Genomic DNA, 17,350 nt, shown 5'->3' on the forward strand with positions numbered 1-17,350 from the left:
GTTCATCAAACACAAACTCAAAGTTGACAGAGTTTTAAGACGATTCTTCGTCACACTGTATTGGATCCTGTGTTGGGAATCTCTAACAGAGCGCGTGTTTCCATATCAGATGATACGGTGAAGATCCTCTAACGATAGACCTGTGATTAAACACCAGCACTACTGAAACTTCATGACCGTCAGATCTGGTGCCAAAATGTGACATGACAGAGGTTTTACAATAAATGTACAATTTTAATTTCTGTAAAATCTTTCATCTTCACTATGAACTTTGTGTGAAGACTGTAGAGCTCGTACTTGTTTAAAAGAAAAAAAAAACTAAAAAAAACCTGTTATTGAATTAATTTCACAATAATTTAACCGTATTTATGATAAAATGCATTAATTAAATGATACATGATCATTGATAAATTATAAATGACAAATGTTTAAGAACTAATTATAAATATTTACACTATTTAAAAAGTCATTATTAGTGCATTTTAAATCTGAATTTAAAAACAGCACAATCAGCTCTTCCGAGGTTCTACTGTGGTTTTTATGTCTGTCAAATAACTAACTCGCTAACTAGATAAATAAATGTACAAACAAACAAAAATATTTGTGATCAAAAATAAATAATACTTTATATTAATAAATTGCACCGTGACGCGTCCTGAACATGACGTCATCTCCTGCGACTTTCCGCGCTCGGTTCTGAGAGGGATTATATTTTTCCCTACCCGTTTTTCACCAAGTCCCGCCTTCTCTGCGTTTCAATTAGTCAAGCGCACGCTTTATTTTTGGGCTCTGAATGTATAGCCAATCAGAGTCCAGGGGGCGGGAAACTCTCGGCCAATCGCAGTGCCGGAATGGCGCGATTTATTAGAATATGGGCGGAAAAAGAAGCGAACTGTGAGAAAGAGAGACGCAAAGACACAACAGCAATGGCGGACGAGAAGCCCAAGGTGAGGAGATTGAGTAAAAAAGAAGAAATAAGAAGAAAAACATGACATCGCGTGTGTGAATTTATTTCTGATTATTATTATGTAGTCAGGCCTTTGGAACATGTCTCTCATTTAGCCGCATTGTAAACAAAATCACAAATAAATAATAATAACTTTACAATTGCTAAGTGGCTAACAGGCCGGCTAGCATCCATGCTAACTACAGTACAAATCAGGTTTATTTTAGCAAACTTTAAAACATATCAGGGTTAAAGTTTAATTTATTTTTATGAACTAGTTTAAATCAGAATTCATACGTGTTTTAATATTTTAGCGAACTCTTATGGCTGTAAGAAAGCAGCTATAGAGGCTAATGCTGCTACAGCTAAGTGCTTTCATAGATTAGCATTTAGTTTATAGATTTATTGCGGAATTATTTGTGTTTTGCGCACGTTTATGTATTAAATGAGTGATTTTTAATCTTTGAGATTATGCACAACATTTTATTAAAAAATTTGCAATACAGTGTTTTGCAGAATCTTGTGATATGCAAATGAGCTCAAGAATAAACTTAATTATTCCTTTATTTAAATATTACTAGACTAATGGTGTGGTTTTTTTTTAAACTTATATATATATATATATATATATATATATATATATATATTGTAAATGTTTTGCGTTATATTGTTTGTGTATTTGATATACTGAGTCATAGAGTCATCAGTTATTTAAAATAAATTAAATATCTTCTCTGATTTGAACAAATGTTAAATGAGAAAATGACTTCTGTAGAGGATTGACTTTGGACTTGTATTTAGAGCTTTAAATCAAGTTGTTGTGCTTAGTTTGTAGTAAAATTTATATAAAGCTATTCTGGATTGAAATTAAAGTTCTCTCGGCCCGTACCCCTGTTTAGGAAGGTGTGAAGACTGAAAATAACGAACACATCAACCTGAAGGTTGCGGGACAGGACGGCTCGGTGGTGCAGTTCAAAATCAAGAGGCACACGCCGCTCAGCAAACTGATGAAGGCCTACTGTGAACGACAGGTGAAGAAAACCCCACTCCTCACCAGTGTCTGTGTGGTCCATTTCCTTTAAACAGGATAGATATCAGTAGGACACGCCCTAATTATAATAACGCACACAAGTGCAGTCACCTGATTAACTGTCATCAGCTGAAACATCTAAAGCATGTCGAGTTTTATTGCACATGGCCAACTACCTAATTAATGTAGCTCCCGGGATGTGATGTCAAGTCGTTGATAGCCAGGTAGCTGAAGTAAACATACTCGTTAGCTTGGATTTATTCAGATGAAAGAGAGTTATCTTTGTCAGTATGGACAGCAGAGAAACCGGAAACCAGCGTGAAGCTCCATGCTTAAGAGAATTTGGTAAATCATCGACCTGATGTTTGATGACTTTTTGCGACCGCAGGGAACCTGATCATCAGTGCAAGGCAACATATCTCAAACACTTGACCACCAGACAACGAAATTTGTATCTTTTATTTACATAAAATAGATGGGTTTTTATCCAGTGCCTATTTTTAATTTTCTTTTTACAAAATAACGTGAGCTTATTTATTAACACGTTTTACACTCGTCGAGACTCCACTTTTGCCTAAATGTACATTAGCTTTGAGTGTCTGTACGACTCTCGGTAATCAGCTTGCGTGGCCTGAATCCCGTTTCTGTGGACAGTGTTGGAATATCACTAATCCACTTCCCTAAAATACAATTAAATATTTAATGTGCGTTCATTATTGTAACAAAGGAAAGCAGGGTCTACCCTCTTCCACATACCTGAGCTCTCAGACAGCCATGATTGGCTGGGTGTTTCAGTGATTGACAGGAGAGTGTGTTATGCCCCTCCCACCCTGAATGCTATGCCCCTCCCATGGCCAGTTTTGCTCTCTGAACTGGAATTTGCAATATGTCTGGGTAAGCATTGTGTCTTTTTAAGAAGCAAGGAAGGGAAACGAGGAATCCAGGAAGGATTGTGGGTGGAGCTTACTGTACTAAACACTGCTGATTGGTCAGCTGCCAGTTTCGCAGAACCGTCACTGCTCTCCTGGTGATGTACAGTCTTTGTTTTGTGCAGGGACTCGCGATGAGGCAGATCCGCTTCCGGTTTGATGGACAACCCATTAACGAGACGGACACACCTGCTCAGGTACGAATGAGAACGATTCACGACGTTAAAACATAACTGTAAACAGGTGAAAAGCGTGACGTTGTGGTTCTGAAAGTGCTGTTGTGGGGGGAAGGGGCGGAGCCTTAAAGTGCCTCATACTGAACTGTACTTTGTGCTTGCCTTTTGCAGTTGGAAATGGAGGATGAGGACACAATTGATGTGTTTCAGCAGCAGACGGGAGGCAAGATGTAAAGCAGTATTGAGTTCCCTCCATCCTTCCCTCTATCAGTCGTTTGTGCTTACGTTTAAACCGTCACAGCAAAACCACGGACTGAAACACGGCTGCTCAGATCCTCACGGACAGTGTTTTACTTTCTCTCTCTCTCTCTCTCTCTCTCTCTCTCTCTCTCCTTAAAGCTGTTATATGGAAACCCCCCTCCCCCTTTTTTTCCTGTTCTGACCCATGTGGACCTGTGACCAAGAAACCCTAAAACCATGTTGATCAGGGTGTTGTATGTTGGCTTTTTTTTTTGTTGTTTGTTTTTTCTCCATTATAACTGAACGTCACCGTTAAAGATTTTAGTTTTTGTTTTATTTACTTTACAGCTTTTATATCTTTTATAAATGTAGTAGTTCTCTTTTTGTACCCTCGGTTTTATTCAGCCACATGTACAATGTGCAGTGTTATAAGAGAGTGAGGGTTTTTGTGTCCAAATAAAACAGTTGTATAAAATTGACCGTGGCCTGAGGTGTGAGTCCTGCACATTAGTGTGTGTGTGTACATGTGCTGATTAATTGTCCATAATGAAATATAATGTGTAATATTGTGATTTACATCACAGTGCTGTTGAATCCTGGATTCTGATTGGTCAAATGTCTCCCAGTTACAAAACGAGCAAATAAATGATCTCTTTAAAAAGTTTGTGACATAGCTTTTTCAATATTGAATCTTAAAATACTTCAAAAATCTAACTTTTTAAGAGTTATGTGATGAAATGTGACCATGATTATGTCGAAAACTTAGCTTGTCCTGTAAAGTCTATATTTTGTACCCTGTATAGTGCATTTCTTAAACTTTACAGCCCTAAAATCCTCTGAATTGACAAAAGTGTCCACTGTGTGGTGTACAGCCTATTAGGGATCTAGTGGATATCATGTAGGGTACTTAATGTTTGGAAGTTATTATAGGGAATAAAGAGCTGTACTGGTCATAAGGGTGCACTACATAGGGTTCATAATGTCTCATACATCTTATGTAGTGCTCTTACAGAAGGGTGTAAGAGGGAGCTAAATTGTCAACTGGATGTATATTGCACTATGTAGTGTGAGAAGATAGGATGTAGGGATTTAGCGGAGCTGACTTGGTTATATAGTGCACTACACATGATGCATCATACATGCTGTAGTGCACTTGCATAAGGATGTAGAGCTCTTGGCGCTACAACCCCAATTCCAAAAAAGTTGGGACAAAGTACAAATTGTAAATAAAAACGGAATGCAATGATGTGGAAGTTTCAAAATTCCATATTTTATTCAGAATAGAACATAGATGACATATCAAATGTTTAAACTGAGAAAATGTATCATTTAAAGAGAAAAATTAGGTGATTTTAAATTTCATGACAACACCACATCTCAAAAAAGTTGGGACAAGGCTATGTTTCCCACTGTGTGACATCCCCTTTTCTCTTTACAACAGTCTGTAAACGTCTGGGGACTGAGGAGACAAGTTGCTCAAGTTTAGGGATAGGAATGTTAACCCATTCTTGTCTAATGTAGGATTCTAGTTGCTCAACTGTCTTAGGTCTTTTTTTGTCGTATCTTCCGTTTTATGATGCGCCAAATGTTTTCTATGGGTGAAAGATCTGGACTGCAGGCTGGCCAGTTCAGTACCCGGACCCTTCTTCTACGCAGCCATGATGCTGTAATTGATGCAGTATGTGGTTTGGCATTGTCATGTTGGAAAATGCAAGGTCTTCCCTGAAAGAGACGTCGTCTGGATGGGAGCATATGTTGCTCTAGAACCTGGATATACCTTTCAGCATTGATGGTGTCTTTCCAGATGTGTAAGCTGCCCATGCCACACGCACTAATGCAACCCCATACCATCAGAGATGCAGGCTTCTGAACTGAGCGCTGATAACAACTCGGGTCGTCCTTCTCCTCTTTAGTCCGAATGACAGGGCGTCCCTGATTTCCATAAAGAACTTCAAATTTTGATTCGTCTGACCACAGAACAGTTTTCCACTTTGCCACAGTCCATTTTAAATGAGCCTTGGCCCAGAGAAGACGTCTGCGCTTCTGGATCATGTTTAGATACGGCTTCTTCTTTGAACTATAGAGTTTTAGCTGGCAACGGCGGATGGCACGGTGAATTGTGTTCACAGATAATGTTCTCTGGAAATATTCCTGAGCCCATTTTGTGATTTCCAATACAGAAGCATGCCTGTATGTGATGCAGTGCCGTCTAAGGGCCCGAAGATCACGGGCACCCGGTATGGTTTTCCGGCCTTGACCCTTACGCACAGAGATTCTTCCAGATTCTCTGAATCTTTTGATGATATTATGCACTGTAGATGATGATATGTTCAAACTCTTTGCAATTTTACACTGTCGAACTCCTTTCTGATATTGCTCCACTATTTGTCGGCGCAGAATTTGGGGGATTGGTGATCCTCTTCCCATCTTTACTTCTGAGAGCCGCTGCCACTCCAAGATGCTCTTTTTATACCCAGTCATGTTAATGACCTATTGCCAATTGACCTAATGAGTTGCAATTTGGTCCTCCAGCTGTTCCTTTTTTGTACCTTTAACTTTTCCAGCCTCTTATTGTCCCTGTCCCAACTTTTTTGGAATCGGGGTTGTATATGAGCTATAGGTAGTCTTTACAGACCACTCTAAATAGTGTGTCAAAATAGGAAGTAGGGATCTAGTGGATATACAGTAGGCTACATAAAGGTGCAGAAGTTATGAGTTGGTCCTAACAGTGCACTGGAGAGCTTGGACTGTATGCCGGGCTCTCAGTGCAAAACTCTACACTAGTGTATCGACCAAATCAACAACTGGATGTCACAAAATTTTCTTCAGCTGAACACAGATAAAACAGAAGTAATTCTATTTGGGAAAAAAGATGAAAGACTCAGGATTACCACTATTCTTTACACAAAGGGGATTAAAACAAAAGATATGGTTAAAAATCTTGGTGTTTTCATTGACAGCGAGCTAAACTTTGACAGTCACATGAAAGCAATCACTAAAACAGCATTTTATCACCTAAAAAACATTTCCAAACTAAGAGGACTTGTGTCAAAAAATGATTTGGAAAAACTTATCCATGCCTTCATCTCTAGTAGGGTTGATTACTGCAATGGCCTTTTCACAGGCCTGCCAAAAAAACTGTCAAACGACTTCAGCTGGTTCAAAATGCAGCAGCGAGGGTTCTCACACGAGCAAAAAGAACAGAGCACATTACTCCAATTCTAAGGTCCCTTCACTGGCTTCCAGTAAGCTACAGAATTGACTTTAAAGCATTGCTGCTGGTGTACAAATCTCTAAATGGTCCAGGGCCCAATTACCTCTCTGATATGTTGCAGCGGCCTAACCCAATCAGATCTACCAGATCAAAACAGAAAAATTTACTATTAAAACCAGTTGTTAAAACAAAGTGTGGTGAAGCAGCTTTTAGCTCCTATGCAGTGCAGCTATGGAACCAACTGCCAGAGGACATTAAAAATGCTCCTGCTGTTGGCAGCTTCAAATCTAGACTAAAGACCAAGCTGTTCTCAGATGCTTTCTGCTAACTGATAAATATCATCATCTTTACATTTTAAACTTTACTTAACTTTTATTCTGCTGTTTTTTACTGAACTTTTACTTCATTTTATTATTTTATTTCTACTATTGTTTAATTCTTATTTTTTTCTCTCTTCTTCCCCCTTTATTTTATGTAATTTTATTTTCTATTGTTTACTGTTTTGCCTTTTCCTCTGTAAAGCACATTGAACTGCCACTGGGTATGAAATGGAAATAAACTTGCCCAGTGAACAGCACTGACTGGTGTTCTAACCTGTTCAGGGTTTCTGAGGGCCGCAGGATGGGATGCTCAGTGCACTATGTAGTGTGCAGAAGCCAGTCTGTTTGCCCTAACTAGTGCACTTGTGTAGAGCCTCAGCCCAGCCATGTCTATCTGTCTGTCTGTCTGTCTGCCCCCCCCCCGGTTCCTCCTCACACCACAGCGGCTTCCTTCTTCCTCTTCCACCAGCAGTCATGACGCGGGCCGAAGCGCGTTTCAGCCAATCAGAGCGAGGCTGTGAAGTGTCTCGACCAATGAGAGGTCAGGAAACGGCTGATAAGGCGTGTCCGCAGTGAGAATGGAGAGGTTGTGGACCTCATCCTCCTGCAGTGGCTTATTGTCAGCGGCTCCTGTCGGGCTTTAATCGATAATTAAAAAAAAAACAAAAAAATGAGACTGTGAGGTTGTTGGTGAGTTGTTAGTGAGGCAGCTGGATAGTTGTGTGGGTTTCTGAGTTTGTAATCAGGGTGTGATTTTGTGTCAAAGCCTCAAAGCAGGAATTTAGAGAAGAAAAGAAAAGATGACGACCACCACCACGTTTCAGGGCATGGACCCGGACGCCAAGAGCAGCTCCAGGTACAGGGAAAGGCTGATGATGATTATGCAGAGTAATGCGTGAGTAAATGGGATTGGTTTGATGAGCACAGAGGTCCAGAGTGAATGTAATCCTGTGTGAATGTGTGCAGTGTTTGCAGGTGCAGCTCATGGAGTGTTTAGATCCCACAGAGCTGCAGTGAGCTCTATTGTTCCTCAGCCAGAGCCGGTGTTCTCGATAAACCCAGTGCATTCCAAAACCAGCTCTGAAATCCAGATTTTATTGCCTGGATGGATTGCTGGTGGTGTTAATTGAGCTCCTCTATTGTTTCCTGAGATGCTGCTGCATTGCTCTCTCCATCCATCCATCCATCCATCTATCTATCCATCCATCCATCATGTTCCTAATCCTTTTTTTAACCTTCATAAGTGCATCCATCTCTTGCTTTTTAAATTCACTCATTTTTCTTTCGGTTTAGCTGAAGGCTGGTAAACAGCAGCGTTGCACAGGATGTGGGTTGTGTTTGGTTCTGTCCTGACTGGGTGGGGTTCTGCCTTTGTCTACATCATGATCTTCTGCAAACCTGAATTTGGTTGTAATGTGCCGCAGTGTTTGCTGACAGACAGCGGTGTGTGAATTTTCCAGCTTTGTAGTGGTTGATTCTGTGACAGGTGATCAGACATCAAACCTGCTGGATCTGCATTAACCTCTGTTCTCTCGCTCGCTTTCTCGTGCACGCATGTGCTCTATTCAGTGATGTGGGTTTTTTTTTTTTAAAGCTATATTCAGACAGGATTAGGTTTCCATGTAGAGGAATGGTATTGTGAGCATCCCTGGCGTATCTCTGGGATTTTAGTCCCGTCTGTATCTGTAATTTTGTATTTATTTGAGCTGTCAGGACACGGTGTTTGGAAAGGTGAAAGATCAGATTAGGAAAAGATTGGAAAGATCTGGATTATCTCTTCTAAAGAGATCTTCTACTTTTTCTTCAGTATAAAGATGCTTCAGGAAGAGCTCGCTCACTCTCTTCTCTTGTATCCTAAACCAAAAGTTTAAATGCAGACAAGGTGTAAAAGGGCGTGTCAGAGAAGTGATGCTGCTTAAGCTTTTAGGATGTTCTTGAGTTCCTTGTGCAAGTACACACTCCAGGCATGTTAGTCATGTAATCTGCTAATGATTGTGCATGGCCACGCCCCCTACAGGAAGCACTTGTAGCTGTATAATAAAGATCGGTACAATCAGTGAGAGAAAATGAGGTGTGTGGTATAGCATGAAATGAGACATGCCCAAGAAATGGGATTTGACTTATTCTGGGTGAATTGGTCAGAAAATGAATCCCATCCAATAATCCAGAAAATGGTGCACACGAGCGTTTCATTTCACATGGGATCATAAAGAGCTATCCATCCTGGGATCAGGACACGACCTGCTGCTGCTTTTGAAGTGATTGATTCGCTTCTTTTGTCATTTAGTTTTTATTTCACTTTGAAACGCCCAAAGGTCATTTCAGTCTCACACGAACGACCTGCTTGTGCACTCGTAGTGTTTATTCTGTGGTAACGCAGCTGTCAGCCATAGAACAAGCTCAACAATTCAATCATAAAGGTTTTGAACTCTGGCTCATGTTATGGAGTTTATACTCTATATAATTTATTACTGAGGACTCTTGTGTGTGTCGTGAGTATAGTCAGTGCTGATGGAACCCTGACACTGTGGAGTATTTTGACTGATTTAGATCTGGTCCATTCTGGTCTTTTGTGAAACAACTTGGTTATGCAGAAGTTAAATAAAATGAAATCAGTGTGCTTTTTTTTTTAAATAACTGCAGCACTATATTAAAATGCATCTTTGACTGTTCTTAAAGCATCATGCTGTGTTTGATCCATGAGCAGGAAGCTGAGGATGATCTGGCAGTGAGTCATGGTGATAATCCAAGGCTACAAATACCGAATTATGTCATGAGTTCTAATAGTCGTGCTGCATTTTTATCTATAGAAAGTGTTTCATGTCTCCTAAAGTAAACTTAACCCTGAAGAAGGAACAGTGATGGTGTGGAAGTGATGGATGTTTTTTGCACAGCTGCATTTAGCCAAACCCACACAAGGTGACCCCAAAGGAAGAACCCCAGTGTTGGTGTTTACTGCAGTCGTCTCACTGTGTGATTAGGATCTCATGAGCTTCTGACTTGTATGTTCCTCAGTGCTTCATCCTTAAAGGATGAGTCAAGCTTCATGGTTCGAACACTCTTCCAGTTCCACTGGCTTGTTTCTGCTTCCAGATGCTTCCAGAAACCTCAGCACGTTCATTGTTGACGTTTGATACCCATGGGCTCATTAGCTCCTCGGTTCCTGTGTGAAACTGGGTTCTAAGGAAAAGAAGGATCTTTGCAAACTCTCTCGTTCTCATTAACCCTCTGAGATTCTTATTCACATCAAAGTCTAAAGTTCAGATGCTCTTCAGAAATTTGCAATCAGTTCTCTGGTTGTGCCTCTGCAGGGCTATTAAAGGTTCTAGATGTTGTAGAACCCACCAACAGTGTTTTCCAAGTAGAATCCTTTTTTAATAGGAAGCTTACCTGGTGAAGGGTGTAGTACCAACTCTGAATTCTTGCTCAGGAGTTTCTTCTTAATACTTTACTAGGACCTTGGTAACTTGTTCAAGGGTTCTGTTCACTGGATAATTAAGGTTCTACTTGAAGCCCATTTTCATCCAGAAGCAGTTTGTTGTAGGGGTTCCCCCCCAAAGGAACAGCTGTAGAACCTGTTAATGAATCGCTGCTGTGTGTTCCAGGGTTCTCCGTCCACCAGGTGGAGGTTCCAACATCTGCTTTGGCACTGAAGAGGAGAAATCAGTCACTCGCAAAAACAAAATGGCTTCCAGCATTTTTGCAGAACCTGAGGATCCACATGCTCATCGAAGGAACAATCCACCAGGTGAGTTCAGGAGGGTTAGTTTATACAGGAATGTGGAGGTTCTCCAGGTGTTCCTCAAAGTTTTCCACTTTCCCCAGTACCAGAAGTTTGGAGAATGTTCTAAAAGCCTTGGATGTTGCAGGTGTTTGGGAACGCAGGGTGGTGGATAAATGAGGCTTATTATCTGCACAGAGGAGAACCTCTGGTCCTTCTGGTGTTCGAGTGCAAACTGGAAGAAGCTGATGTAATGTGGACTGCAAACATCAACCAATCAGGACTGCTGTATAAATGTGGGGCGGGGCTTTTTAGTGTTTGAATTATTAGATTCTTTTGGAGTGGTTTTTGTCCTGATGGGTTCTCTGGGTGATTGATGGTTTTTCTCTTCCTGAAGGTGCTCTTTGAGGAACCCGTGTAGTGGTATAGGGATTGTCAGTGTTTACTGAGAACTGAAGATGGGACCCGACTTCCTTGGTGCATATTTTAAGTTCAATCTCACTTCCTGTTCTCAAAAATAGTTCTGCTTAAACTATAAACATAATTAACGAAGAACTGGTGAAAGTTTTGTTCTGGGTTCCTTGTTTGAGTTCCCCCTTCACTTCCTCTTGTTTGAGCATCCTGTCTCTCTGCCCCATGTGTGAGGTGAGCGGTGTGTTCTGAGCTGAAATCCGGAGAGTGTTGGGGACAAGCGGGCGGGGCGGGGTGGGGCAGGGTTCCTGCACACAGGGTGCTCAGGGGCAGAAATGCAGACAGACGGCTTCTGATTTGTTTTAATTGCTCTGATGCTCTTCAGAGACACTGCAGATGTTCAGTGTGTGTGTGTGTGTTCCTCCTGATCTCGCTGCGTTCTATTCAAACGAGCAGTGATGAATAATGTAAAGCCCTGAAAGTGTTGTGCAAAAACATGATCTGCTGTTCCCACTGTACGATTTGTTGGAATACTGGTACCAACAGAACCTTCCCTGATTAATGGGTTTGTCCTTGGTGCCTGTATTGAGTGTCTTTTACCTGCTCAGGTGTGTGTGGGGCGTTGCACCTCTAACATGGTGTTTCATGTCTGATTCTGTGCTGTGAGCAGCAGTTTAACACTTTCGTACTGTTTAGTTCTCGGTCCTGAATGAGTCACCAGTTTACTGCGGAACCATTGCTGGTTCTGAGAGCGACTCGCTCCAACAGAACCACCCAAAGGGAGCGCTTTAATCCCTCCTTCATGCAACTGGATTTTACCTCCTTTTTAAATTCTTCCTTCTTTCTGTCTCACCGACACGTCCTGGTGTCTGTGTTTGTTCGGGTCACTCATTACCTTAAACACACCTCTGTTCTGTTCTGATGGGTTCTGTCCTGTAGGTGGGAAGCCCACAGGGGTGTTATGTGGAGAACCTTCAGCACCGCTCAGGAGGTGTGTCCAACAACCTGTCAATCAAACCAGTGATGCACAAGAGGAGCCTTCATCAGTGGTGGTGAGACACACACACACACACACACCCGTGTCCCCCCCCCCCCCCCCAAGCACCATGGTGAGTTCCCGCAGCTGTGATATTTTTCTTCATCACCTTCCTCTTATTTTCTTCACAGAATGGAGACGATGGAAAGAACACCGGTGAGTGAAGAGCAGAACTTCCCTTCATCTGTTCATCTTATTCATTTCTAATCTCTTCTAATCCCCCTTTCTTTTCCTTCATTTTTTTAATCCTCCCTCCATCTATCCCTCTCACTTTCTTCTTTTGTCTTCATCACTTCCTCCTTGGGTGGTTTTTGGGCTGATGGTTTTCCTTCCATCTTTCCCGTTTTTTTATTTTGTCCTTTGCTTCCTCACTAACTTTTTTTTTTTTTTTTTTTTCGTCAGTTTTAGTCCCTCAAGTTCCATCTTTTTTCATTCCTTTGTTGCTTTTCTTCTTCCGTCCTCTTTTGTCCCTCACTTTTTTTTTTTTTTTTTTAAATCCCTGACTTTCCTTTCTCCCCCTTTTATTTCAGCTTTTTTGTTTTTCACTTTTTCCTGTTTTTGGTCCTTGTATTCATCAGGTTTAATCTTTCTTGTTTTTCATCTTTTTTTTTTTGTCTAGTTTTGTTCCCTTCCTTCATCCCTTTATTCTTCTTGCTTGCTCTTTCTCCTTCATCCTTGTCTGTTGCTTGTCTTTAATCCCTTTATTTTCTTCCTTCTCTTTGCATTTCATCTGTCCATCCTCAGTCTTCACCTTTCCCTGTCTCTGGTGTCCCCCCTCTCCCTGTCTGTGTGATGGGTTTCTGTCCTGCAGTGGTGCAGGAGCTGAGCTGCAGGTGGCGCTGGTCAGGATTCCTTCATCTCTAAGTCACAGCTGTGTTCTTCAGGGACAAAATGATAACCACATGTGGGCTCGAATCCAGCTGTGTATGTTTTTCGATGCAGCTGAATTCTGGGGGATTTTTTGTTTTCAGTTATTGTTTCTGTAGAGTTTAACAGATGAAGCTGGAGTTTTTTCAGCTGAACATCCCCTTGCTGTTTAATGCCACATGTGGATCAGTGCAGATATGGTTTGTGTGTGACCTTTAGGTGTGTGTGTGTTTAGTGTGGGATGTCAAACTGAACTCTTGGCTTCAGTGACGTTACTGTTCTAAGTGTACGTTTCCCCCGTCATGCTGTATTGTTATAGAAATGCATCACAGCCATGTGTGGGGCGGGGTTCATTTTCTTAAACAAAACTCAGCCTTCTGACTTTGCAGGAATGTAAATGACCAGTGACTAGTTTCAGATTCTGACTACACACACACGCAGTGTGTCTCTTGTGTTAGAGTTGAAGAGAACATTCCTTATGAAGTTTCTGTAGCTGGAGTTTCAGATTTTAATCCAAATCCCTGCTCCCGTTATAAACACTGCTGCACTGAAGCATCTTTAGATTAATAAACATCACTTGGTTTGTCTGTTTTAAGGTACACAATATTAATCTAGTAATACTGATTTAAGACAGGCAAGAGAGTGAGACATGAGGTGGGTGAGACAATACCACATTCCCCCACACTCACTGAAACCGGTGTTTTCTGTAAGTGTGTGTGTGTGGGGGCACGGAAATAAAGTGGAAACATTAACCTTCTGTGTTATTGACCTCATAACACTTATAGAAATCTTGTCACAGCTCCAGTCGGAATCTGAACAGTCAGATTTACCGATCAGCTACTAGCAAAGAAAATCTCAGCAGATTTGACTGAAATAGAACGATGCTGAAATGCTGTTCGTACTGAAGATGAAATTACTGGGCTGATGAGTTATTCCATGAAATCGAGTTGTACACGAGCTGATGGGTGACGAGTCGCGTAGCACAGGGTTGTCTATAATCCATGTATGATATTGAGTGGAAGAACTGTTTTATTCTATCCACATTCACTGGATTTGGAGAAACTGAACATTATTTTTGGCAAATTTGATAAGAACTTTACACAATGTCTGACAATCAGTTCTGCTTAGAATGTAAAACTGGTGAAATGACAGGAGCAATATGTGAAAAATGCGATAATTCTCGATAAATTAACGTTCTTAACATCAAATACTTTCCATATCTTTTTCTTTTTGGGGTTTTGTTTGGTCCTTGGTTGGTTCAGTAACACGCTCCGCCATTTTGTTTTTCTCTACTCATGGTATAGAGCTGATGGCCTAGTAGTAGAGTAACCAATCAGTGTGTATGATTGCTCATCCAGTGAACGGCGCTGTTGATGAAGCTGTCGTGTTGCTAACTGGCTAAAGTCTCAGGGTTTTACTTGTCATTTCAACCCTACAGTCAGTCCAGTACACAGTTAAAATGAAACTGTTTCTCCAGGAGCATGAGGCTACATCGAACATCACAGGACTAAAAATCTACACACGACATGGTGCGAGAGTGCAACACTGCAGACGATGATGATGGACAATAGACGACAGAGTGCAGAGTTGTGTGTATTGAGGTAGTATATGAAAGGAAATAAATGTAAGCTTTCTGAGACATTGTAAGGCAATCGTGCTCAGCTTGGGCTTTTCACAACAGACTCCCTACCTTGAGTTGTAGGTCATTGTGTCCAGTCTCATTTGTTCTGCATGTCTTGTAGAGGTTCATGTTCTGTATCGGTCTGTTAAATATAGACCGGTGGGAATGCATGTTACTTCTGTTGTGGAATGAAGACTTGTGTTGCATGTTTTTACTTCAGACAGTAACGGGCTTCGTCTGTGAAAGTGGCTTAAGAGTGAGAAATAGGAGATTGGGAGACATGGAAAGACTGTCGGAGTGTGAGACAGAGGATACAGGAGGGGTGGGGTGGGGGGGTTTGAATTCCTCTCCTGATGCTTCACTGACTCAGTTGGCTGCATGTTTTGAGTGGCTGATCATTTCCTCTGCAGAGCCTGTGGAGGCGGTTGAGGCAGCGGAGGAAGTGGAGGCGTCTCCGATGGAGAAATCTGCACCGAGCGCCTCGTCTGAGAAACCATCAGGACGCAGAAACCCTCCTGGAGGAAAATCCTCCCTCATCCTGGGCTGAAACACCCACACTGCCGTTCCCCCACCACATCACATCCAGAGCCATGTTTACAAACATCTGGTCTGCGTTGACCCAGCTGTGTGTGTGCTTTGTAAATCCAGACCTCAGTCCTGTTTGCTCCGTGTCTTTTCTCTCGTTGTTCCACAAATGGATGAATTGCCTTTGTTCCACTTCCTGTCGTCCTTCCTGAGTGTGTTCAGGATCATGTTCAATCCGACGCACTTCTTGTCTTGTTTAATTTCAGCAGGGTTCCCCCCAAATCTGGTGTGAAGCTGAAGGCTCCTGTCTCATCCGTCTCATTCCTGGGTTTATATGGATTTAATGTTTGTGCATTTCTACGTATAATAAAATATTGCTATGAAACTAATAACTTTGTGGTTTAACTTCTTTCATGTCTGTTAAGTGACTTAAAAAAAAAAAAATCAACCAGAATCTTTAGTTTAACTGTCTAGAGATGTAGTTAATGACAATTATTGGCACCTTTTAAACTGGTTTTGGTCCATTTGCTTTTCCTGCATCACATGACTGGAATGAACTTAAATATGTGGAAAACCAGACTTGTATTATTTTCAAGTATATAAAATAAGGAAATGTTGGAAAATCAGAAGTTAGCCATGTTTAGTGTGTAGTTTACAAACTTGTCATGCATGTGACAAGATCAGGCTTTCACTGATTTCTCTGAACTTTTTCTGTAGCAGAATGATTACAACATCCAGCTTTAATGGGGGGGAACAACTTGGTGCATGAATTTTTTTTTTTTTTTTTTGGGGGGGGGGTTGAAATCAAAATTATACATGCAGCCACCTGACTTACAGTCCATGGTGATGTAAAAGTCACTTGATTAGCCTGTGTTCCAGGAGTTTCCAGTTCATGGCAGGGCTGTGCCTTGGTGGTTCCTGACCATCTGAACCAATTTCCTCTCTGCTGAGGAGAGCAGTTTGGGTCTTCTTCCAGTGGCTTCACCTCCCAATAACCTGAACATACTCTACATGCAGTTGTTTGAACTGATTAAGTTGGAGTCTGCAGTTATTTAGAAATAACTACAAGAGACATTCCTGAGTGTAAATCTATGATCCTCTTTCTCAGATCTGCACTGAGCTCCTGGGACTCTCCCATTGTACTGTTGGTCAAACCAATGAGTGTCAATCAAACCCTTTTTTATGTTGTGAACAGAGAAGTTCCCAGCTGCAGTCAGTCATCATGAACAGGAAGTTAAGAGGCCTTGGACTTGGAGATTTAAGACATTGTGTGTATTTTTAACTGTGTTGATTTCAGAAAACCCGAAATAAATTAAAATTTGTGCGCCAAATTCTTTTTTTTTTCCTGTTAAAGCTGGATGTTGTAACCATTCTGCCCCAGAAGAAGAGTTCAGAGAAATCACAAAGTCCAACATTATCACATTCATTTCCCTGTATGAAAATGTCTGACTTCAGATGTGTGTGTGTGAGTGAGAGAGAGGAAGGTTTTATATTGGACATATCAGTTAACCCAGTTGATCAGCATTTCATCTCGTGAAGCACAGACTGAAGTAAAGAATTCCCCAAAACCAACAGAAACTGAAAGAAGGTGCATTACAGTGCTGAAAGAATGTCACAAGTGAGGAATGTAAGACTTTGACGACGTCGTCACTGGGTCTCTTGGCCCTTCAAGGGAAAGAAAATGCAATTTATTTTCATATTCTTTGACATATTTAATGTTGGCACTCCTGTGACTTAATATCTTCAGTCTTAAGCAAAAGCCCCAGCTTTCCTGTTCCAGAATGTTCTGTAGTCTGGTTGACGTGCAGTATGGTGTGTATGAGATGAACATGTCTCTGTTCTCCTGAAGTGAAAGTAAAATAGAAGAGAGAGAACACACTCCCTGGGAGACTGAAGATCAGATGATCATGACTTGCTATATGGAGAGAGTGAGGATGATGATGATGATGATGTAGATTAAATCTACAGAGTGATGATGAATAAAGAGTTAGAGCAGGATGATTAAACAATACACTTGGAATCCATCTCAGTGATCTTTTGTGTGTTCCACCAGGATGGTTTACCTGCATTCTTTTTTGTTTTTCTCCGCATGGCGCAAGGTTTCTCTCTCTCTCTCTCTCTCTACTGTATATAAGATTAATGTTCATTATTCAGATTGTTTCAGTGAAATCTCTGTCATCCATCTACACTTCATCTCATCTCATTATCTGTAGCCGCTTTATCCTGTTCTACAGGGTCGCAGGCAAGCTGGAGCCTATCCCAGCTGACTACGGGCGAAAGGCGGGGTTCACCCTGGACAAGTCGCCAGGTCATC

At 41.3% G+C, this 17,350-nt stretch overlaps 2 protein-coding genes across 5 annotated transcripts; both read left to right on the forward strand.

Moving 5' to 3' along the window:
• The first annotated feature begins 868 nt into the window (after positions 1–868).
• sumo2a (small ubiquitin like modifier 2a) lies at positions 869–3,982 on the forward strand. The gene is made up of 4 exons (XM_060918059.1): positions 869–947; positions 1,846–1,977; positions 3,031–3,102; positions 3,253–3,982. Exons 1-4 carry the CDS (start codon positions 927–929, stop codon positions 3,313–3,315), a joined length of 288 nt encoding a protein of 95 aa, XP_060774042.1. The 5' UTR covers positions 869–926; the 3' UTR covers positions 3,316–3,982.
• A 3,446-nt stretch (positions 3,983–7,428) lies between these two features.
• jpt1a (Jupiter microtubule associated homolog 1a) lies at positions 7,429–15,428 on the forward strand. Of its 4 annotated transcripts, none has more exons than XR_009654478.1 (6): positions 7,429–7,711; positions 10,461–10,603; positions 11,927–12,039; positions 12,155–12,179; positions 14,922–15,136; positions 15,303–15,428. XR_009654478.1 is itself a non-coding variant. In XM_060918568.1 (6 exons), the coding sequence occupies exons 2-6, from the start codon at positions 7,656–7,658 to the stop codon at positions 15,056–15,058; spliced, it is 474 nt and encodes a 157-aa protein (XP_060774551.1). In that variant the 5' UTR covers positions 7,429–7,545; positions 7,622–7,655; the 3' UTR covers positions 15,059–15,428. The 4 variants fall into 4 exon arrangements, 2 of the variants coding, with proteins under 2 accessions (XP_060774551.1, XP_060774550.1); XR_009654477.1 differs by having other exon boundaries at positions 15,306–15,428; XM_060918568.1 differs by having other exon boundaries at positions 7,429–7,545; positions 7,622–7,711; positions 14,922–15,428.
• The last annotated feature ends 1,922 nt before the right edge of the window (positions 15,429–17,350 follow it).

Source organism: Neoarius graeffei, chromosome 4 (genome assembly GCF_027579695.1).
Source record: "Neoarius graeffei isolate fNeoGra1 chromosome 4, fNeoGra1.pri, whole genome shotgun sequence".
Lineage (NCBI taxonomy): Eukaryota > Metazoa > Chordata > Actinopteri > Siluriformes > Ariidae > Neoarius > Neoarius graeffei.

Coding starts and splice junctions, on each gene's coding strand:
- sumo2a (XM_060918059.1), top strand. CDS start 927: ATGGCGGACGAGAAGCCCAAG. Junction 1,978..3,030: donor AGGCCTACTGTGAACGACAG/GTGAAGAAAACC, acceptor TGTTTTGTGCAG/GGACTCGCGATGAGGCAGAT. Junction 3,103..3,252: donor AGACGGACACACCTGCTCAG/GTACGAATGAGA, acceptor TGCCTTTTGCAG/TTGGAAATGGAGGATGAGGA.
- jpt1a (XM_060918567.1), top strand. CDS start 7,656: ATGACGACCACCACCACGTTTCAGGGCATGGACCCGGACGCCAAGAGC. Junction 12,040..12,154: donor AGGAGCCTTCATCAGTGGTG/GTGAGACACACA, acceptor TTTTCTTCACAG/AATGGAGACGATGGAAAGAA. Junction 12,180..14,921: donor AGACGATGGAAAGAACACCG/GTGAGTGAAGAG, acceptor TTTCCTCTGCAG/AGCCTGTGGAGGCGGTTGAG.